The 24862-nt window shown below is 32.6% G+C and overlaps 1 protein-coding gene across 3 annotated transcripts; it reads left to right on the top strand.

Annotated features, from left to right (window-relative positions):
• The first annotated feature begins 859 nt into the window (after positions 1-859).
• Positions 860-18686, top strand: LOC115992463 (probable leucine-rich repeat receptor-like serine/threonine-protein kinase At3g14840). Of its 3 annotated transcripts, XM_031116664.1 has the most exons (24): positions 867-1055; positions 6516-6693; positions 7491-7562; positions 7653-7721; positions 7799-7870; positions 7981-8052; positions 8181-8252; positions 8375-8446; positions 8538-8609; positions 8721-8792; positions 8885-8956; positions 9305-9373; positions 9745-9810; positions 10804-10866; positions 10954-10992; positions 11145-11185; positions 11797-12173; positions 12242-12437; positions 12765-12911; positions 13738-13856; positions 13963-14173; positions 14282-14519; positions 17126-17276; positions 18021-18621. In XM_031116664.1, the coding sequence occupies exons 1-24, from the start codon at positions 956-958 to the stop codon at positions 18363-18365; spliced, it is 2985 nt and encodes a 994-aa protein (XP_030972524.1). In that variant the 5' UTR covers positions 867-955; the 3' UTR covers positions 18366-18621. The 3 variants fall into 3 exon arrangements, with proteins under 3 accessions (XP_030972526.1, XP_030972524.1, XP_030972525.1); XM_031116666.1 differs by lacking the exon at positions 17126-17276 and having other exon boundaries at positions 860-1055; positions 18021-18686; XM_031116665.1 differs by lacking the exon at positions 12765-12911.
• The last annotated feature ends 6176 nt before the right edge of the window (positions 18687-24862 follow it).

Here is a 24862-nt window from a genome sequence, read left to right on the forward strand (position 1 = left end):
ATTCTGAATGTAGCATTACTTTTATTTTTGTAAAACTTAAATTTTTGTAATTCTCAAGCCAAGGTGTTTAACATTTTTATTAAGGTGATCAAAATAAATTAGTTTGGTATATAACTTTTATTGTAAGTATATATATATATATATATATATATATATATAGTCCTCTCCTATTACCACCGTAACTTAAACGTGAAGCCACCCCTACTAACTCGATTATAATTTATAGATTTAGACCTCGTGCAGTTATTAAAAAATTCTAATTCAAGGGCTGATATTAAAATGATTTTTCAACTTTTTAATTTCAGCCATTAGTTCACTATTGAATAAGGCTATTGCATCAAATCCAGATCCACTCAACTACTTATTGTAAAAATTGAAAAAAACTAGAAAAATAAAAAATAAACCCACATAATCGTAATTTAAAGACTTTTACGATCCATCAGTTTGAAATAAATTTATTTCGCTTATTTATTTATTTATTTAAAATTTAGTTAAAGTATACTTGAAATTAAAAAAATAATATTTAAAAAATCAGTATTATATAAACAAACATTTTTATTTATTTATTTTTTTTAAGAAACGCATTAACAAACAAGTTAAATGTTAAACGAAAAAGCACATGACAAACCTAAAAAAAAAAGGTCTGACAAATGGATGGGACATTAAAAAGCCAACAATAAATTTCGTGAAAAGGCTTTTTTTATTAAAGTTAGCTTTTTGTTAGTTTTGTAATATGGAGAAATCTCATTTATCTTAGGTATGGGACGTAGTCCAAACTTTTGAAGATTCAAAAGCAAAAACAAAAATTATTGAATGTTAAGGGCCCTACTCTTTAAATTATAGTGGCCGTTAACATTTAACAAGAATATCTACATATATGGTATATCTGACTTTCTGCACTTAATTTGCAAGCAGAGCTCGTGGAATAGCTAGCTAGTCGGCAGAGCAAACAATAATGGCAAGGCTTGTTCTTCCTTACTTTAGCTTTATAGTGTTCTTGTTACTTATGTGCATAGCAACACAACCTGGAACAGGGACAACTCATAGTGATGAAGGTCAGGACATTCTTTGCTTTGTTTTCTATCTATATAATATTTCTGTAAATTTTTACTTCATACACTCAAATCTGTTCTTTCAAACTGGACATCTATACATTCAGCTGTGTTCAACAGAAATCTTCAACATTAGGAGTGGGCGAAAACAGTATAGTTGATATCCAATATATTGCTCTGATTGATTATTGTTATTTAATTACTTAATTTACTAGTTAAAGTTCTATATAGATGTATGTGTGTCAGTGTGTGTTTGTTTCTTTAAAAAAAAAAAAATGAAAAGAAAAGGGTTCTATAAGGAAGCTTAGAAAACCTCTAATAATTTTGTTTTTTATTTTTGAGGAAAGTTAAACAGCGCACAATTTTAATCTAAAACATATATATATATATATATATATATTATAAACCTTACAAACCCACCGAAATTTGGTTGGCCAGGGAATTGGTCATGGATATGAGAAAGACAGTTTTTTTTTTTTGAGAAAAGACAGTTATATTGAAAAAAAGAAGAAGATATATATGGACCTTTGCCTTTTTCAAACATGATATATCATCCACAGCCACAAGTTTCCTTCCGAGATTGGGACTCAGAAGATGCAATAATTTTTCAATGATTGAGAGTATCGGAGTTTAATTTTAATTTTTAATTTTTCAACTTTTCTCACCTAAGGTTAAGATTGAAAATTAAAAATTTTAATTCTCAATCTCACTCTCTTTTCACTAGCTTAACTATAGAAGTTCCCTTTGAATCTGCACCTTAAGGAAAAAAAAAAAAAAAACACAACTGCTGGAAGTACATCATGTCTTCATAAACACTGCCACTGCCATCTCCAGAGAAACACAGCTTATCTTTATGTTTCTTCTTCTTCTCTCTTCAGAGTACATCACGCAGCTCCCTCTCTTAAAAACTCTTCTCTTGGGCGAATCAAGCTTTAAATTCCGGCTTTGTTCTCCGCCGGTAATGTGTGTGTGACAGGGTGAGAGTATAAGAGAAAGAGAATGAGACAAAGAGAGTAAAAGATGAAGAAAGAAAAATAAAAGCAGAGAGGACGCTGTGGACTCTGGAGGAAGAGTCTAGAAAAATAAAAACTTGATGAGACTTGAGAGGAGTGGGTCATTGGGGATGGGGATACGTGTGTGGAGTAAAAAAAAAAAAAAAAAACATATGGACGGAAAGAAAGTAAAATGAATAAAAAATCACAATTAAATGATAGTATTATAATATTTTCACAATAAATCTTAAGTAATAGATTGTTATTAATTAATATTGGTGGATAAAAAAATAATTTTAATTGTGGATTTAAATTAGAACTAATAACAATTTTTTATATAAATTTTATTGTAAAAATATTGCTAAAAATATTATAACCTTCTTCACTACTTCCCGAAACTTCTTTGCTGGCATCGCTGGTGTGTGCTTACTTCAGTTACTTGCTGTCACAATATAATGCTTGCTTGCTGTCAAGCACTTCTCATTGGGTTTTGTTATTTATTTAACTTTAACAATAAATGCACGGAGTCAGATCTAGTTTTTGATTTTTTTTTTTTAAATTCATGATAAATGGTGAACAGTAACTATTCAAATGGGCTTGGTTAGGAGTAAATAAACTAATTTGTCTCTTAACTATTTTATTGGGTTTCATAAAATAAAAATTATTGGGTACTAAAGTATGTTTTGTCATCTACCTTCTTCAGTCAAAAAAAGTATGCTTTGTCATGACTTAAAAATAATTTAGAAACTCAATAGCTATTTATATATTTTTAGAATTTAATATTTTTTATTTGTATTATGAAAGTTATGTTATAAAAAATACTATATATATTTGTTTTGGACTATTTTAGTTAATTTTTCTATTTTTTTATTAATTTAATGTTTTATATATATTTAAAATAATTATTAAATTAATTATGATGTCATCACGGTTAGACCCCGGTTTGACCTCGGTTCAACCTCAAAAACCTTGAACCTCTCCCTTTTACGATTCAATGAACGGTCCGGGTCTGAAAACCATGCATAGAACGTGTTAAAAAAAAAAAAAAAAAAAAAAAAAAAAAATAACTATAGAATGGGAACAAGATTCAAATCTTTCCTTCATCACCAACTTTGGTATGGACGGTAATTGATTTGTCTTCATACGTGCTGCATGTGTGATTTTACTTTTGCATGTTTTTCAAATCTTTTGGGGATAAGAGTATTCACATTTGGGATGTTAAAAAATTTAGTATTTAGGTTGTATTTAGGATTCGAGAAAAAGTTAGTTTTTTTTTTTTTTTTTTTTTAAGCTTATTTTTCTCTTAAAGTGGGTTCTATTGCACTATTAAGTGGGTCCAATTGCTCCAAAAGTCAACTATTATCTTCTTCTTTTTTCACTTTTTTTTCTACATATTTTTAGTAAAAAGTTTTCAATTTTAGCAAAATAAACCATTCCTAAACAGACATTTAATTAGTACCTCAAAATGCTACTTTATTTATTTTAACACATTACTTAACAATACACTTTACATCTCATCTTCTTTTAACATACAAGTATACAACCCAATAAAAATTCATTTTCCTATAACCCATGATACCACCAAAATCATCCACAACCTCTAGCAACCATTGAAACCACCATGATCACCCACTAATTCACATCACCTATACACTATTGAAACCCAAAACCACCATGATCCACCAACACCCAATCAAAAGCTTATTGTGATTAACCCAACCAAATGCCCACTAGTAGATCACCCATAGCTGACAACAACACTATTGGCACCCAACCGAAAATCACCATGATCAACCCAATTAAAAACCCAAACCAAACTCAATCAACCATAGTGACCGAAAACCTAGATCAACATCACGACTTACTCTAATCTAATCTAAGTGTATATATATGTGGAGCTCTCTTCTAGATATTCGAACCCTAGCCATTTCTCCTCACACCCCACAAGTACTTGTAATTGTGGAGTGACCATCGCGTCAAGAAAATTATATTCCAAAAATGAAACTTCTTTTTATAAAAATAACTTGTAACTCTCCTATTGTAATCAAGGAAAATATTCTTATATGTAACCTTGAAATCATAACATATTATCACAATACTTTCTAACTAATGTGTTGAATTTTATAATTCTTTAACAATGTTATATATTTTTTAAAGTCTTTTCAATCAACCCATATTTTGATACTTCAAAATGAAATCTAAGATAGAAAGAATAAATATTGGTACTTTTAAGCTAATCAAAAAAATAAAAAATAAAAAATAAAAACTCATGCATCATCTTTAGAAAGTCAAGGCGTACATAGAATATTTTAAAATTTTCAAATATATGATCATATTGTAGATATATACTTCTATGTTAATTTATTTTTAATTTTACTTTTTAAGTATTCAGGTAATTTGTGTGAATATTTTATATTTATATAAAGCTTTGAAGTTTGAACTTCATAAGAGAATGACTATATATTGATTATTTATTTATTTTACTTGTTCGAAATATCTATTTATAGTGAGCTTAAATTATGAATGAGTAGCTTAAGCATATACTAACTCTAAACTAGGCATGAAAAATCAATTGAAACCAAGCATGGGAAAACCAATTATAGGTTACATTTATCTTATATTTACTATTTTAATATTTTTTCCATTTAATAAATTAAGTCATTTTTTTCTCATACTAATAATAAAATTTAGAATTAATTTTGTCCTCAATATTATGTTTTAATCCTGCTTCCCTAAACAGCTAAATTAGAAACACCAAAACGAATCAGATGAGATTCAAGCCTCTCAACCTATTATGTTGAAATGAAGGCATTAACAAACTCAGTGCCACCTCATTAGCCCAACCATTTTAGTACTTTACATAGATAGATAGGGTACCCATAGTCAATTGGCCCAATGAAAGAGCCCAATTGCTTATTCAATTTCTCATAGCTCAAAATAAAATGTGGGAGAAGAAAAGACCTTGAGAAAATTTTGAAGATTTTGATCTTAATTCTTTTAATTTGCTTGAGGCAGCTCATTTCTTATTCATTAATGAGGCATTACAATTAGATTTTTTTCCCTTTCTTAAAATTTTTAATGCGCATCTCAAGGTTCAAGTTTTACGGTGATTGTTAAGGACATATTTTATGTAATTGGCTAATCTTTTGACAAAACACACTTTACTTGTAATTGGGTAGATCTATGATGTATTTAATACCTCAAGAAACATGTTGTTCAAGTCTAGTATTAAAGTCATGAAGATTGGACCAAGAAACAAGTGAAGAAAAGCTGTTTATTAAAGCTGGACAGATAGCTCGATACTTGCGGACAGATAGCTCGATAGCTTCTCGACACCTGCGGACAGATAGCTCAACACCTCTCGATAGCTGGTGGATCGATCGAGAAAGCTTCTGTCTCCTCGACAGCTTCTCGATAGCTTCTTGATAGCTGTATCTGTCGAGATTTAAAGCTCGACACCTACCGACACCTGCTATCTATTGAGGTTATGGAAATCAAAATTTTCAGATCTGATTTTTGGGCCAGGCTTTTTGTATTTGTGTAGGGTTTCTTTTTTCACAACTCTAGACCTATATAAGGCTTATTTTAGAGGCCGTCACAATGAGAATACAAGGAGAACGAATGCAAAAGGTGACCGATGCCTTATTCTCTCTAAAAGAAGCTACTGCATCTTTTGCGCCTTAGGGTTTTGTAAGCAAGTGCTTCTTGATCTTCATTGTTGATGAAGTGAAGAATTTTGTAACCAACATCTTTTTCTTGGTGATGGAAGTTTCGTACTGGGACCCGCGCAATTGGTTAGTCACGTATTGGGATTCATGCATCAAAGGGTGGCGTTCATATATTGAAGAGTTTAGAGGTTCTGAAGTGGTAGAAAGTTTTTATTGTAAGTTCATCTACGGGGATTGTAGAGTCTAAGGACAAAGGTTTTGTACTAGATCTGAAATTTCTCTTTACTATAGTGGATTGCTTTTCGGGAAGGTTTCTCCCCTAATTTTTTTACTATGAAACTGGTTGGTTTCATTGGTTTTCCTGGGTCATCATATCTTGTCTTATTTATTTTTCCGCTGCATGATTTTGACATGATATTGATGTTTGTTTGTTTTAACAAGTTTTGTTCATAATAAATCTAATTAACAACTTGGGTTTAAAATTTGTTAATTCTATCAACCGGGGTTTAAATTTCCCAACAGTGATAAGTTTTTATAGTTCTTATTTGAATCTACAGCTTAAATTATTTTTTTGTTTACCCATAACAGCTAATAGTAACCTAGCACTTAAGATTTATTGGAAAAATGTTGTAGATATAACATTTTTAAATTAAACTTTAATTAAGATTTTTATGATCATAATATTACATTATTTGAATTTTTTACTTGGTTAAGGAATTTGAATGCTGACTATATTAAATCTACAGCCAACAAAAAAGGTAAAAGGTTAAAAGGAAATTGATTAAGTTTGATTTATGATGCAGTGAAAGCCCTTCTTGATATAGCTGAACAATTGGGAAAGAAAGACTGGAATACCAATGTGGACCCATGCATAAATGAGTCAAGTTGGTTAACGCCAAAATTGGATTCGAGGCCACTATACGACAATTCTCTCTTTTGCAATTGCTCCTACCCTGATGGTGTATGCCACGTCGTTGCATTGTAAGTAAAAGTTAAACTTTTATTTTGCTAATCAACCAAAAGAACAAACTGCATAGTATGAAAATGTTCACCTCATTAGATGGAAGAAGTGGCAGCTGGTTTAGCTTATTAGGGTTTACCATAGGTTCTTCCTTTTATATATATATATATATATATATATATATATATATATTAAACTTTAAATTTTAGATGGATACTTGAGTACCCAATTGGCTTACCTACTATAAGACTTATTTAATTGAATATTTGAATTATCCATTTGGGTCTTGTCTATTTAACCCAAATATTTAATTAGGTTGAGTCAAGACTTACCTAAATTAAGTAGGTCATGGGTGAGTTAATAAGTTTAGGTTAGGAGTGTCAAATCGGTGGGTTTGGATGGATTTGAGGTAAACGTAATTAGGTTGGATATATAAATCTCATTCACCCATTAAAATCTATTTAATTAATTGCTTTTAACTCAAACTTAATCCAACCCAATTATAATGGATAAACCTCAATCCACCCAATTACCCAATTATCAAAATTACCAAAATACCCTTAAAGTAAAAAGGACCAAAGTACCAAAATATTTTAGTTTGCATTTTTTGACACATCAACATTTTAATTTAAAATCTTTCTCAAAAAAAAAAACATTTTAATTTTTAAAAAAAACCACGTCAGATAATTAAAAATAAAATTCTGAATTTATAATTTTTTAGAATTTAATTAAATTAATTTTTTAAATCTTAAAATCAAATAGGGTTGTGTGATTATTGGGTTTTAACTAAACAATTCAAAATATCCTTGTCGCACAGGATTCTTAAAGGGCAGGATCTTGGCGGTGTGCTTCCACGATCTCTGGTGAATCTATCCTACCTGACGTACCTGTAAGAAAGAGTACCCATTATTTGTTTTACTAATTAGCACTCCCATAATTGATTTAATCACATAATTGCACAATTTCCTCTTGATTATAGTGATCTCAATCGTAACTTCCTTAGTGGTAACATACCCCACGAATGGGCTTCTACAAAGTTGGAATTTTTGTAAGTGATTCCTCAGTTCATGTCCAAGACTAGCCATTAAAGGCTCATTCTTATTTAAGTAAATGGATTTGCTACAGGTCCCTCTCTGTGAACAACTTATCAGGACCAATTCCAAGTTTCCTGGGAAATATTACCACACTTAGAAATCTGTATGCTCTTACTGTATCTTTCTATGTCACCAATCATGTAGACCATTAAATTACGTCATACTTTTATTTGTTCTAGCCGGCTTTAATATTTAAGAACATTATATATTCAGGACCATAGAGAGCAATCTTTTTTCTGGGACTGTTCCCCATGAGCTTGGAAATTTGGTTAACTTGGAGAGTCTGTGAGTGCTTCTTTGTCGTCTTTTTTTTAATTTAAAATTTTGACTGATTAGTCATTTCAAATTTCACATTGATTTTCTTAATCCATTAACACATGAAATGGTCTGAACTTTCTTTTTTGTGACAACAGCGTTCTCAATGCTAACAATCTCACAGGAGAGTTACCAGTTGCTCTTACTAATCTAACCAAATTAAAATTACTGTAAGCGGTTGTAACCTTTGTCCGTACCTGATAAAGTGATAGTATTTTTAGATTTTTCCTTAAAAAATAATCTTCAGGCTTGTATTTTTCTTAATCTTGTTTCTGTTTTGGGACATTTGCAGTAGAATTAGTAGCAACAACTTCACTGGAAGAATGCCCGACTTTTTTCGAAGTTGGAAATTGCTTCAGAAATTGTGTGTGCCTTTTTCCTTGATTTTTTAAATATAAATCTTTAAATAAGGTTTCAGGTGTGATCCAAATCCAATTGAATTGAGTTGTTAACAGAGAGATCCAAGCTAGTGGTTTTGAGGGGCCCATTCCTTCTAGCATTTCTATCTTGAGTAATTTAACCGAGCTGTGAGTCAGCCCTCCAAGATAACAGTTCTTGAGTTGCATAATCCCTATGATAGGTTCATGTGATTTTTAATATGACAAACTAACGCTTATTGATGATGCAACTCTATGTAGAAGGATCAGTGACTTAGTTGGAGAGGGATCAAAATTTTCAAACTTAAGTAGCATGAAAGGCATGAACAGATTGTAAGTCAGTCTTTTGTTGTAAAATGCAATGAATTTGGAATAATACAAAATTTATAGCAGTCTTGTTTGCTTACGGTTTATTTACTTTTCAGGATGCTGAAGAGTTGTAACATCACTGGATCAATTCCTTCATACATTTCAGACATGAAAGAGATTCAAATTTTGTAGTTCTCTTTTTCCCTCTATTTATTATAGATACATACATATAAAATTCAAATCTTTTTGAAATATAACTAGATGTTCTTATACAGAAGTTATGGATTTCAACTTTAAAAAATAGGTACTAATTTTCTAGAACTTAGAGTACGTAATCATATTAAAAAAAAAAAAAAATGGCATTACTTTTTAAAATTAGATTAGAAACTCAATGATTAAATGAGCTTTTTAGGAGTTCTCTCTATGAATTAGTTGTTAAAATATATTAGGTTTTTAATTTTGACATACATCCTTTTTTATGCTTGACATTTTGTTCCACATACAAAATTAGAATTATAAACCTTCTTTTCTTGCAGAGATCTCAGCTTCAACAGATTGGAAGGAAGTGTTCCAGATTTAAGTGGTCTAGAAAAGCTGCAATTCATGTAAGCTTCACAACCAAATTTTTAACCTAGCTATTTCAATTATGCAGCTAAAGTACATAATGATATGTAACTAGGTTTGGCTTTTGGCTTACATCCATTGGTGAATCTGCAAGGAACTTCACTCTGTATACACCTAAACAAGAACCCTGTCCATCTGCTCTGTCTTTTAGAATAATCCTAAAAGGACCTTATATATATAACTGTCTTACATTTTGTCAAAAATAAAATAAAATAACTGTGTCATTACAACTTACAATATAGAATAGAGCATTGCCCTTTAGTATAGTCATGCTATTAAGTTTTTAACCGGTGATATTGTCTTTTTTTTTTTAATTATTATTATTATTATTATTAATATAAAAACTAAATAGGTATTTGACAAGCAACTTGCTCAATGGGCCTATTCCAGAATGGATCAAGGACAGCGGCAATCGATTGTACTGATTCTCATCCTGAATTCTAGTTCAATTTTGCATGGATTTATGAATTTGGAGAAACACATTTATAGTTTTTTTTTAAGCGATTCCCCAAACCCACTTAACGGAGCACCTCACTAATAAAATAAAGGTAATTAATTTTCTTCACATCTGATATGGATTTACATTTTTACCTATTCATTTCATCCAACTATAACAACAACAACAACAACAACAACAACAACAACAAGAGATTAATTGATGCTTCAATACTGTATAATAATAAGAAATATATGATGAGATTTAAAATTGTTGACTTTTTTTAGATTGTAAGCTAAAGGTGCCCCCTATCACCAGCATTCTTTGTTATTTATAGAAAGTACCTTATCTTTCATAATCATGTCTACTGCTGCATTATACCATTCTATTATAGAAGATCCCATCACATTATACAAGTTAAACACTATACGGGAAAAAATTTATAACTTTAAGTCAGCCATTTGATTGGTGTAGTTTGAGACCTTCAAATCAACATATAGGATTGAGTAAAATACAAATATAGCAGAAGAGGTTCCATGCTTGGCTAGTCCAGAAAATTGCAGTTGTTAGTTGTATACTTGTATTAGTAATTGCTAGTATTTTTTTTTTGATCCAAGGGTAGAGAATAAAAATGAAAATTTTAACTTTCAATCTGAATTCTTGAAAAGGAAATTGCACAGTGCAATAGCTAGGACTGGATCTCAATTTGGTCAAATTCAGATGTCTCTCTTTCTGGATTCAGTAGCTGATCTCAAACAAGCACGTGTTAGGGAAGAAATAACAAATTTTTCTGGCAGCTTTGATTTGCATCTTGCTCCATTGTTTAGTTGGTTGTCTGATCCCTGGGAAGAGTTTACTAACGCTAAAATTTGAGCTGACTAGAGAAGCTTGATGGAATGAGCCTGAATTTATGTTGGATTAGCACTGACAGACCAGTTGGGTAGTTATAAGATAATAATTTTTCTTTTTGTGCAGGCAATTAGATCTTTCTTACAATAGTTTTTCAGAAAGCTATGATCCAGCTTGTGGAGACTCATTGTAAAACTCTCTGCCTACTGGAACTTTACACACTTTACTCTCTTCATAACCTTTCCAGTTTTCTGAAACTAACTTTTTCCGTTGCAGCAAAAATTTGTTCAAAAGCTCTTCTGGAAGGGACAACTTGTAAGCTTCAAACTAGTAAAATTTTACAAAGAACCAATGCTCTTTTTATTTATTTATTTATTTTATATATATATAGAAAATAAAATATAAAAAATTCGTTTTTCATTTTTATTTTGGATAACTGACACTTGTTATATACTTCAATGATTAAGAATACTTGGCGAGTGCCTGAAGAATGTTCCATGTTCAAAAGGTAATTATATATTTATTCAAATCAAATTCTGAGGTATATGCTTCTGTTATCTAGCTGGGCCCTTCTCTTTTGTAATTAAGAAGTGTTTAATTAAATTGTTAGAAATGGTCTCAAATTCCTTTTTGGATTTGGTTTCCCCGGAGTGGAGGGAAAAAGTTTTTACTAGTTTGTGTAAGGAAGAACATTAGTTGGGTTTCTTTGAATGGTATTTTGGTAGATATTTTTTGGTTGGAAGTTACCCATGTTTATGACTTAAGGTTTTTTTTTTTTTTTTGGATTTGTGAGGGTTTTTTGTGTGAGCACGAGTTTGTGTTTAGCTTTTGAAGTTTGATTGAGAATGTTTGTAATCTATATCGTTGATATTGAATTTTGTTGGCATTGCCTATGGATGTAGGGTTTGAGTTGGCTGAATCATGTCAAATATTGTTATCTTGTATGGATATTCTATTTCTTTGTTCATCTGAATGAACTTTGCTAGCTCAGCTCCAATCACAACATAAATATTCCATCTTGTAGAAGACAACTACATATATTATTAACAATACAATGGAAATTTCATTGTTGTTCTGTTATGTATTTTGTTGTCAATAATATGGTGCTTCTTTCTGTAGATCGGTATTCAATGCATATAAATTGCGGTGGGAATGCTATCACCATTGGAAACATAACGTATGAAGCTGATAAAGACCTAGGTGGTTCAGCGAGATATTTTCATGAGAATGAGAATTGGGGATTCAGTGGCACTGGACATTTTTGGGATTTAGACACTACCCTATACGACTACATTGCAAATAATGTATCCATACTCACAATGAATGAGTCCGAACTATACACAAGTGCACGCCTATCTCCTCTTTCATTCACATATTATGCCCGCTGCTTAGCAAAGGGAACCTATAAAGTGAAACTTCACTTTGCGGAGATAGTAATCAGAGACAATAGATCTTTTTACAGTCTTGGAAGGCGGATATTTGATATTTATGTCCAGGTATTCTATCAAATTTATTTTTCTCTGTATGTTATAGTAGAGGAGTTAATTGAATTAATTTTCTGCAGGAAAAACTGGTGTGGAAAGATTTTGATATTGATAGTTCTGCAATAGGGGTTGATAAGGCTGTTGTTAAGGAACATAAAGCAAATGTTACAGATAATGTTTTGATGATTCGCTTTTATTGGGCTGGGAAAGGGACAACAGCTGCCCCAAAAAGAGGAACATATGGTCCCCTCATATCAGCCATTTCTGTGGAATCAGGTAACTGTTTTAGAGAATGAGAATCTTGCTGCTGTCCACACTTAGATTATTAGATTGATGAACTATAGAAGCATAGCAATTTAGTGGACGTAGAACCCCATATTTGTCTGCATTTAGAAAAAGACTCAAAACCATGTTAAAAGTGCATTTAGATGGAAGGCAACCAAAACTTTATTATCATTTTCATTTTATAACCTTGCCCTGTGAATTTTTCTTTGAAGATCTATTGCTATCATGCTTTGGATTTCCTGTATGGTGCTAAATAATTAATATATTTCAGAATGCAATCTTATAATCACTATTCTTAGCTATTTGTCTTGCCTATAGATTTCATTCCTCCTCATGATGGCAAGAAGAAGATATCTATTGTGGTACTGATTGGAGCTGCGGTTGTGGTGCTACTACTCATTTTTATGATTTTGGGCATTCTTTGGTGGAAAGGCTGTTTGGGAGGGAGGTCATCAAGGGAAAATGGTAATCTGTACAAATCGTGATGTTGAAATTAGAGAGGACAATAATCGTTTTCTCCAACTATGGCAGGAAGTTGGAACGATGTATAGAAAAAAAAATAGTTTTATCTTCCCATTGACGCGTTCCAAAGTACGACTTGAAAAGCAATTGCATGATTTTAGGACTGCAGAGCATATGAACTTTGCATGGGATAATGCATGATGATTGGAGCCATTTCGTTCCAACTTTGATGACAATGAGCCAATGGAATCATGCCAAAAAAAAAAAAAAACTAATACCATTGCTACTTTTTCTAAAATCGGCATAAAAAATAAAAAATGCATTGTTGGTTTAAGCTCACTGTAGTTAAGCAAATGTCTAAAGATTTGCATAAATCATGTATCTGATAGAGAAAAAATTATCAATTTTGAATGAATTTATCTTCTACGTGTTCTGAAAGTCATGAAATTTGGTTTGTCGGTTTAATATTGTTCTTTTAGTTTTAAAATGAACTTTTGTTAAGTCTTAGGCACATCTCATTCTATGATAAACTAACGAAATATCTCACTCCCCACCCCTCGGCCCCCCTAAAATAAACTACTTGTGATTGAAAAAGTAGCAAAAGTCAATCTGAAAAAACTTGTGGTTTTCAGTACTGGTTCATAAATTTTCCCCCTTTACAGATTTTCTGTGATCTACTACAATATATTTCTATCTCAAGGCGTTTAATTTTCTTGTCCTTCTTTAAGATTCTTCTAACTAGTCAAGAGGCATGCAAATATTTGGTTAAAAATTGGTCTTGTTATATTGTAAGATGTAGTCTGACATCCTAGCCTGATTCATCTGACAGGGTTAAAAGAATTAGATCTGCAAACTGGTTTTTTTACATATAGACAAATAAAAGCTGCCACTAATAACTTCAATGCTGCAAACAAGATTGGGGAAGGTGGTTTTGGATCAGTTTTTAAGGTATATGAATATTTTTTTTCCCCTTCCTTTTCTTTTTATTCTCCTTATTGATCTTTGTCGTTTGAAGAGATTCATGATGAAATACAAACTTGAAAATGTTAAGCAGGGTATACTACTTGATGGTACTGTAATTGCGGTTAAGCAACTTTCTCCAAAATCAAAGCAAGGAAGCCGCGAATTTGTGAATGAAATAGGCATGATATCTGGTTTACAACATCCAAATCTTGTTAGATTGTATGGATGCTGTATTGAAGGAAAACATTTATTGTTGATATATGAGTACATGGAGAACAATAGCGTTGCACATACTTTGTTTGGTAAGTTAATGTTTTATACCTTACCATGCATTTTATATTGATAGCAGAAGAATGAGAACAAACACTAACGATTAATTTCATTGATTGTGTTCTGAACATCAATCCCAGGCCCTGCAGATGGTCGGTTAAAATTGGACTGGCCTGCAAGGCAGAAAATATGTGTTGGCATAGCAAGAGGTCTGGCTTTCTTGCATGAGGAATCAACTTTGAAAGTTGTTCATAGAGACATCAAAACTACTAATGTGTTGCTTGATAGGGACCTTAACCCTAAGATCTCTGACTTTGGTTTGGCCAAGCTCAACGAAGAGGAGAACACCCACATAAGCACCAGAATTGCTGGAACAATGTGAGTTACCTTCCTTTCTTTTGCCTCCTCCTTACTTCCTTCGGGACTTTTTTCCCCTATTGTCTTCTATTTAATCACATCTGCAGACCTTGTTTATGAGGTATTGTGAAGAGATGTTGATCTGATAGGTCTTTAGTCTTGTGTTGCTCCTCTGAAAGAATATCAGAATATGACAGCAATGAAATCTCTGCTCTTAAGACAAGTAGAGAAAATACTGTCAGTAGAGTATTCGCCAAAGTCCTTGAAACTAAATTTTGTGTGTTAGGCATTTGTTAAAGGTATTAGTTTATTATGGCTAACTATGTGTAGTGGCTCAAGAAGCCAAAAGGCCAATATATTGTATAGCCCATACAGAGTTAATCCCGACTCCTATAATCCCTATATTATATAAATCCTATTTAGGGTTCACTGTAATTGTTACAAGCCATTGTCAAAGTCACGTGCCCATGCACTAGTTAGTTTTCATCTCACACGCCTCTACATGTGGCACACATCGGTTCAAAATTGATGATGCCATCATGACAAGTCACATTTGCCACATTAGAGTCACATTCTTGCCTTGTCAATCTTTGCCATGTCACTTGCACATCAACTCCACTACAACAGTCTTTGCCGCATCAGCAATTGTTACTACGTCATTAGTGTCCATTATACTATCTGAACCAATGTTGACCCGAACCGATTTGACCCAGATTCAACACTTACTAAACCGAACCTTTGACTACAATTGACCATTGACTTTCCTTGCCTTGATCATTAACTTTGACTTTGACCAATTGTCTAAGGTTCACTTTAGTTTTTTCAACCATGCCTATCCAAAGTCGTTTTTTGCATACATTTTGATTTTGGTATATTTTTCCATATGGCTCTTACATCCCTCAAATTTGATCATATCTCCTTTTGGGTTCACTTATACACAAAATTCGCCAACTCACTCATATATTCACTCCATATTGGGTCGGATCCACGATCCATCCAATGCAGCCATTCATGGACACTTTCATGTATCATTCAATGCATCTTCAAGGGATCTTCCCAAGTTTATGTTTCAAACTCAAGATATCGTCAAACCTTTACCTTGAGTTTGAGAGAAAGTGTTGAAGATATTAGTTTATTATGGGTTACTATGTGTAATGGTACAAGAGGTCCAATACATGGAATTTTCCACACTAAATTCAAACAATTTATTATATGCACTTGAAAAGAATATAAGAAATAAGATCCTTGTTCATTTTTATGGCTCATGTGCATAACTACAGAAATAATCAATGCAAAGTCGCAATAATATTGAATGCATGATATGATGCAGGATAAAACTCTAAAATGGGACTTTATGTTTAGGAAACAAAATGAAGAATAAAACAAAATTAATATGACCTAACAATCAACATTTAGGCTTTGTTTTAAAGAAAAATTTAAGTACAAGTCCTTAGGTGTTGTATCTTAAGTTCCTCAATCAAATTCAACCACATGACTGCATGGCCAAGAGGCCACATAGTTGAATTTAATTGTCCTTAGTGGAGGATAACATTGTTTGTACTGCATTGGTTAATGCAAACATCTTGTTGAGTTTATTTTGAGAACCTAAGATTCAACAGAAAATAAATTGTACCTCAATTTTGCCCTTGTTTGGAATCAACACCACAGCAATGAGAATAGAAATATAGATTTTTAAATTTTTTTTTTTTTTTTATACAAGATAGAAATTCTACTCTAACTTAATCTAAGTGTATATGTGTGAAGCTTCATCCTAGAGACTTAAACCCCAACTCTTGCCCCCTATACCCCACAAACGCTTATATTTGTGGAGTGACCATCACGTCAAGGGTGCGCGGTGGTAGAAATATATACTCTAATGAATCATTACTTACAGGCTACTAATCATAAGAGAATGAATGATAGGAACTCAAGAATCAACACATTGGCTTGCATGGAATGAGAAACGAATATTAGAAGAAAAATTAATAATCTGAATTTAATTAATCTATTATCCCTAGGCTTTATAATTGGCTCTCCAATTTATATCCTACATGGAAAGAAAGTAAACCCATAATGAGATTACATAAAATATATATAAATAAAAATCAACATCAACATCAATTAGGTCCAACAAAATCAATTAGCACTAATAGCTATAATTTTGTGTTCACACCACAGTATCAACCACCTCACCCCCCCCCCCCTCCCCCCCCAAAAAAACCAATTTAAAAAAAAAAAAGAGAATGAAAATCATAACTTGGCGGTTTAGAAGAGCATTCATGTGTACTTTTAATTATATGACTTTTTTAATGAGTCATGTGACTAGTTTAAAAATACACATTAATAGTCTTATGAATAGCCACCTAAGGGTTGGAGCAAGATAACTCCAAACCAGTTTGGAACCTTGTCCTTTCTTTAACTCTTACTTTTGTGTTTTGTTTTCACATCTAGTCAAATGAAACTAAACTTATGGTTATGGTGGCTTTATTAATTGCATTATTGCATGCATAACACTTGATTAAATAATTTGGTGCTTGGAAATTGACTGATGTTTGCCTTGTTGGATTTAGAAGTGCATAAGATCATAGTAGTGAACTAAATATAATGGCTTAATGCATGTGTTGAAGAGGCTACATGGCACCAGAATATGCACTACGAGGTTATTTAACCGACAAAGCAGATGTTTTCAGTTTTGGAGTTGTTGCATTGGAAATTGTAGCTGGGAAGAACAACATGAAATATCAACCAAACGAGAACTTTGTATGCCTTCTAGATAAGGTAAAATATATCCTTTTATGTTCTTTGAAACTTGTGGCTACTAGTAAACTATGAAGTACGAACCCAGGTTGCTTCTTTTGTAACTACCACATTTGACCAGGTCAAGGTGGAAAACAAATGTTATATAATTTAGTTTGAAGTGCCTAGCCCAGTAATGTGCGGCTAGAATTGGAGAAGCAGTATATTTGCTTGCATCTTCAACGTTCAACCTGCATACCTAATTTCTCGAGTCTTCATTGCTATTAAAGTGATGTGCTAAAATGTGTTAATGTCTCATTATAATTTTTCAACACACTGGAAATGCGATACCTCAAACTGTGTGAATTTAATTGGATTAAATTGTATTGAGTGTGTGTTATATAGGTGTGTACTGAGTTCCATATTGAGAGTTTACTTGGTAAATCTTGGGTGTTTTAAGTGATTACAAAGAGTTCTCATTACAGCTTGAGTAGTCTGTTTGGTGATTGAATTGTATGAGTAGTCTCCTTATCATGCTCTCTACTCTCTGGACTCTAGTGACTAGAGTAACATCACTTTCACCGTTGACACCACTTCTACTATGCACCAATCACAACAGACTATATTAGTAATTAAAAAAAAAACTAGGGACTGATGTCCCTAGTTTTTTTTTTTTTTTTTTTTTTGGTATCCTATTGTTTGCTTACTTGGAGAACAACATAAATTGATAAAAGCAAAATCGAATAGTGTATTTTTATTTATTTATTGAAGTTTCCTTTTCAACAGGCTATTGTTTTACAACAGAAAGGGAATTTGATGGAGTTGGTAGATCCTGAATTGGGTTCTGAGTTCAGTAAGAAAGAGGTAATTAGAATGATTAAAGTAGCATTATTATGCACTAATCCATCCCCAGCACCTAGGCCTACCATGACTGCGGTAGTGAGCATGCTTGAAGGCGGGACAGTTGTTGATGAATTGAACATCGATCCAAGTATTTATGGTAATAATGAATGGAGGTTTGAAGGCTTAAGAAACCAACTTGGTAAAAGCCCACAACCAAGCTCAAGGGAAAGTCAGAGCCTTGCTCAGTCATCAAATGCAACATGGATGTGCTCTTCTACATCTGTCTAGGATCTCATTTCAATTAATCTTAACTCTCGGTAATATAAGCACCTAAGTATGCTACTGCCCCAGGTTATGTGACAATCATAGTGCTTGTTTATTAACGATAAGAAAGTATATATATATGTTTGTTTCACTAGCTCCAAGAGTTCAAAAAAATCAGCAACGTAACCTGAACGGCTTATTATTGGGGTCCCTTATTTCGAAGAGCTCTAGATATCTTGTTAAAAACAAAACCAATATATATATATGGTTTCAACTCCAACATTTCTGTGTGAGAGTTAACTGAAATTATTTTCACAAATTTTATTTTTCTTATATTTTGTAGAATTGATTCCTTTAGATGACTATATATATGTCACCTTACATATCTGTACTCTAAAATCTTGATTCTCGGTAATGTAAGCATGCCACTGCTACCATCCAGCTTATGCGACTGGCAAAGTGCGTGTCTAATGATAGCAACTATATGAGCTTGCTTAAGATCATTTACATCCGGCTTCTTAAAATATTTGCTATTTTACACCCTAAAAGCTACTTTGTTCATTTTACCCCACAATTTCATAATCCACTTAACATCCCAGTTTTTATTTTAACGTACAATTTATTAAAATAATATAAACCATGAAAAATATAAACAACTCATTTCTCTCTCTCCCCAAAGCATTCACAGCTAGGTTTGTTAAAAAAAAAAAAAAAACTATTTTAGCAAAAAAAAAGTTACTTTTTCTATTTTACGATTCACTCAACATTCCATTTCTTATTTTTCACATCACACCCAACACTATTAAATATTTTGTTCATTTAACTCGTTTTCTTTTCCTCACCCATTGCCATTTCTTTCTCTTCCTCATTGTCTCTCTCTTCACCCATAGTTTCTCTCTCTTCCTCACTATCTCTATCTTCACCCATAGTTGTTTGTGTCTCTTCCTCATTCTCTCTCTCTCTCTCTCTCTCTCTTCTCTCTCTCTCTCTCTTCTTTCTCTCTCTTCCTCACTATCTCTATCTTCACCCATAGTTGTTTGTGTCTCTTCCTCATTCTCTCTCTCTCTCCTCACCATCTCTCTCTTCAATCACAATCAAAACCCATCCCAAAACCAAACCCCGTGGCAAAAATAAATAAATAAATAAATAACCTCAACCAGAGGAGCCACCACTGCTTGGATTCACTACCACCACTAGTAATCACAAAATAGTTAGCAAACTTTTCCATAAATTTCACACAAAGTGTACAAATTTTTACACAAAATATACAGATTTTCCCAATAACTATACAAGATTTCCTAATAAATATATTGACTTTCTGCAAAATGTACAAACTTTTCCATGGAACATATAGACTTTTCAATAAGATATAAAGACTTCCACACAAAATTTATAGACTTTCCAATAGAAAATACATATTTATACAGAGTTTTCCAAAAAATATACAGACATTTTCATATAACATACAAACTTTCCCACCAAGATATATAGGCTTTTTCATAAAATATATATACTTTCCCGTAAAATACAAAGATTTTATCACAAAACGTGTTGATGCTTTGTGGCCTTCAACCACCCCAGATAACGATGTGTGCTCTCCACATGTGTGGATAGGGGTAAAGATAGATGGGCACTTGTGCCCCCCCCCCCCCTCTTCCTTCTCTTCCCCTTTTGAGAATGATGCATGGTTTGGGTGCGAACTATGACTATGAGTCATTTTTAATTAAGGTTTGGGAGTCGCCACCAATTATTGGGTTTTTTTAAGTGTGATTGGTCACGTAACTCTATTTTGATTTTTTTACCAATCCTAGGTTAATAAATAGTCAATTTTTCCTAATCTAAACTGATGATAAAAAGCTTGATTCTTGGATTTGGAAGTCTAGTCACGTGTGGGGAATGTGTTAAACACCCCCACAATGCCTATCATGAGACAATCCTTTGTTTTGGTAAAATCTTAATTTTTGGTCATTGGCAAATAAAAACAAGTTATTGGTAGTAGCTTTCAAGGCTTTGAAGAAATTGGGATTTGAGATTTGATTTGGGAAAGGTGTGTGGACTTCATCAATGCTTTGCTAGCACATTGGAATTGCTACCAAATTTCTAGAATAGAACCTTAATTTAGGGAAGCAACTAGACATGATTCTAAGGAAGTTATAAGGGAAGAATGGACCTCACGGAGGGGCTAAACCCCTATATTTACTAATCAATTCCATTTTGCTTACTTCTTGGAAGTTGTGCGCATGCTTCTTCCATCATATGCAACAAAACAAGCAAACAAGCAAGCAAAGAGAATCAAACAAACCAAACAAAGAAAGCATGTTAAAAAACAAACTATCAAAGAGACTATATATTCACAAGGGACAAATGTAGGTTTGGATTTAGCATCCATAGATCCATTGAATTGAATTACGAATGATAGATGTGCCAACAAACAAAGCTCCTAAAAGTAGGTCTTGGGATTTCATGGATTAAGACATGTGTGAACCCGCAAGCAAAAACATGCATAAGCAAGACAAAAAAGCATGCAAGGGTACAACCAACACATAGAGATCACACAAGGTGGTGTAAAGCAAGCAAGGCAATAAGCACAAAGGAGGCAAAGCATGTTATCATCACACTCAAGGATAAAACTAATCATGCCATAACGCACACTCAAGGCTAATATGAGAAACCCTAACATGCAAAGCTGAGCAAGAGAGAGAGGCAAGATATAAGTGTAGACACTCGATTTTGCACCCATAATTTAATCAAGGAAGATGACTAGAGTGACCAATCATATACCCAAAATTCATGATTGCATTACATACGTTAATTCATTCATTGCATATCATAAAAATAATCTTGAGGATCTAACGGTCGTGACAGTATGCTCGATTTCGAAATCGAACTGTTGGATTGAAAAATATCGCATGATCAAGTTTGCATGGTCTACATGCATTGTGTTTAGGTAGAATCAACCACACATGATTAATTTAAATTAATTTTGATTGGCTAAAAAATTAAAATTAATTAAATAATTTTGTGATTGGTTGTTAGTAAGTGTCAAAAACAGGCTTGCTTGCATAGGAATAAAGGGGATAATCAGATAACAATAAAATTGTGGATAATCAAGACTTTTTGGAGTATTTATCTACAAGATAATCATTGCTAAAAATACTTGAATTATTAGAAAAATAGTTTAATTTTTAAAATATGGATTAAAAATGCGTCTAAGTACAAGTCCCGGTTCAAAAAATCTCAAAAAAAGGAGTCCAAAACGGACCAAAATTCGAACACAGGACCGGCACCTAAAAGGGCCATTCGGCACTTTTGGAGTGCTAATTGGCACAAACTCGGGCCCCGGCCCGAGGGCACTTGGATTAAGTTGAAATACACCCTTTTCAATTTTTTAGAGATAAGGATGCATCCCAGTTTGTATTCTGATCATTATCTATTTTTTCGAGCCTCCCAACCTCTATAAATAGAGGTTGCATCTCAAAATTCAACATTGATAGTTTTTAGACCCCTTAAACAATTGATTTAACCTAGGTAATTAGCCAAATTGTTACTTAGTCCAATTAAACAAGTCTAGGTTATCACAATATAAAAGATCAAATCATGCAAAGCAGCAGAAAATAAATAACACAAGATATGATCACCCAAGAAACCAAACTGGTAAAAACCTGGGGAGGATTTGACCTAACTATTCTCAAGGTAAACTTGAATCCACTATCTTGAAAGAACCGAAGTTCATACAATAAGACTTACAAGCCCCCACACTCGACTTCTTATTGCTACCAACCAGTAGAACTTACTGACACGACCACGTGCAAACTCCGAATCCACGAACTCCTTCTTTCTTGGATTCACCACCAAATACAAGCACACCCGCTTGTGTTTTCTTTAAACTTCAATGGCAACAACTGAATTGATCATCAAGGCATAGATAAATCTTCTCCTTGAAAACCCTAAGTTTGTGTAAAGGAAAACTCCTCTAGATCTCACAAGAGATTTACACAAACCGCAATTATGAGCAACACTAAAATGTGGCTAGGGTTTACCTTTTATACTTAGGACAAATAAAAAACCCTAAAAACGTTTTAAAACACTTAGGGCTGAGTTGGAAAAATCTGCAGAAAAACATTTTGCCCGAGCTTTGATCGATCAAGCCTATCTTTCGATCGATCGAGCCAGGCCGAAAGGCATAATCCTTTCCTACTTTAACTCGATTCCAACTTTACATAGATGCACAACTTTGAGCTAGACTTAAACACTTCTAAACACATTATTTTGATCATGGTTTGCCAACAATACAAATTAGAGTTCTAAATACATAAATCCTATGTCTTCAAAACCTAACAAACACACTTTTTCACGCTCTCTAATTTCCCCTCTTTCTGACTCCCCTTTTCTATTATTTTCTCTCTTACATTAAAGACATTTTGGAGGCTCTAGCCTTAAGAATTTCTTTTTGTAAGCAAGGTATTTTTGGTTTCAAAGATAATTGAATAAATTTCTTTGAACCCTAAAATAATCCCTCATTAAGAAGAGTACATCCATGCAAGAGGTGGTTTTTCTTTACCCTTTTTTCTATTTTCTTTTATTTTGATGATGCATGATGTAGATATTCTTTTAGTTTCAATTTCTAATGTTCATGCCATGTGTTGTTAATGTTTTTGTTGAAATATGCTCTTAATGCTTTTGTTGTCATGATTTACCTTTTGAGTTTCGAAAATCTGCACATTATCACATTTTTTTCAAAACCAAAAATAGATCTATATCTTCCTTAGATGCAGATCTGAATTTTTTCTAATACAAAAACATATTTGTATCTTTCTTAGATGCAGATTTGAATTTTTCTAACATAAGAGTAGATTTGTATCTTCCTTAGATGCAGATCTAAAAATTTTTTTAACATTAAAACAGATTTGTATCTTCCTTAGATGCAGATCTAATTTTTTTTTTTTAACATAGCAGATTTTGAAATAAAAAAGAGAGTCGTAAGTCATGTTTTGTTTGTTTGATTCATAAGTAGTGATGTTTTTTTTGTTTTGTTTAATGCAAGTAGCGTAGGTTTATTTCATGGTTGTAGTCCTCTTATAAAAAAGAAATCTTTTTCTTATTTTATTTAGTATAAAAAAAAAATCTAATTTTTTTTTACAAGTCTTGATTTTCTAACGTACAAAACAAATCTGGTTTTTTTAATGAATCAAATCAAATTTTTTATTCACAAAAACTAATCTAAATTTTTTAAAAGAAGAGGACACATTCATGAAGTAGATTTATGTGATTTAGTTTAGGGTTAAGTCTGTCATGTATGCAACATATCATTCATATCATGCATTAAGGGTATATTGGTCATGAGAGTCTAGAAGACCAGACTCTGTCTGGGCGGAATGGGTGCCTAACACCTTCCCATTCCATAAACTAGCCTTCGAATTTAGTTTCCTTTGGGATAGGTAGACCTAGGCTTTATCTTTCTTTTTATTTTTTGGGTAGATTGTAACTAGGACAAAAAGGCCATGTATCTTTGATAGTTTGTAACTAAGGCTCAAAGCTTTATAATATTCAATCTATCAAGTTTGTACTTTTTATTCAATTAATGATAATGGAACATTTCAGTCATGTGAAGTTGTATTTAATTTTTTTTTTTTTTTTTTTTGTATAAAAAAATAAGTGGTGACTCCACACCACTTACCCAAAAAGAGAGGTGTCTTGAAAAGGCACCTGCAAATCTCTTTCTTGAGAGCCACCTTTGTCGGGTCCTCTCACAATAAGCATGCCAACATCATCAACATATGATCGCATATGAGTGGTTGCACCCATACAAGAAACATTGGGAAAAGATGCAACCAAACAAGACAAGAAAAAGCACAAAGGTGCAAACAAACATCCAAAGGAAAACATAAAAGGTGCAATGAAACACATAGTAAAAGGGAGAATAAAAAGCATGTGAAGTATGGTAGAGATGCAAGAACCTAAATCTAAGGACACAAGAATCAAAAGATAAACATGGATCTAAGCACAGAGCATCCAAACATGGTATCATGATATGAAGGATTTAGGAATTAAACACATAAAAGCAAGTAAATAGCTAAGCAAGCATAAATATGTATTTAAGACTCTAATCCAACCTCTTTATTGAAATTGGGTGTTTGGATGTAAACCTTGACTAGAGAATCAAGATCTACACCCTACCAATGACACAAGACACAAAATCAAGGCATAGACAATTTAACCAAACAATAGGCACTCAAGCACAACTTCCAAACATGCAAATATGCATAAAAGAGTACAAATAAGAAATTTAGATATATCCTAGTCAAGAAGGTTAGGACAACATCATCAAAGTAATAAAAACATGACAGCAGAGAAGTTAAATAAAGAAATAGACATGATAGGAAATTGAAATAAAGTAATAAAGTGCTAGAAATTAAATGGGTGTAGATTGTAGCTAAAAAGCTACATTTTCAACTTCCAAACCTCAAAACCAAGGAAGAAGGACCAAGGAGGAGGAAATGGAAGTAAGAACACTACCTCTT

This window comes from Quercus lobata, chromosome 5, assembly GCF_001633185.2.
Source record: "Quercus lobata isolate SW786 chromosome 5, ValleyOak3.0 Primary Assembly, whole genome shotgun sequence".
NCBI classification, from domain to species: Eukaryota; Viridiplantae; Streptophyta; class Magnoliopsida; order Fagales; family Fagaceae; genus Quercus; species Quercus lobata.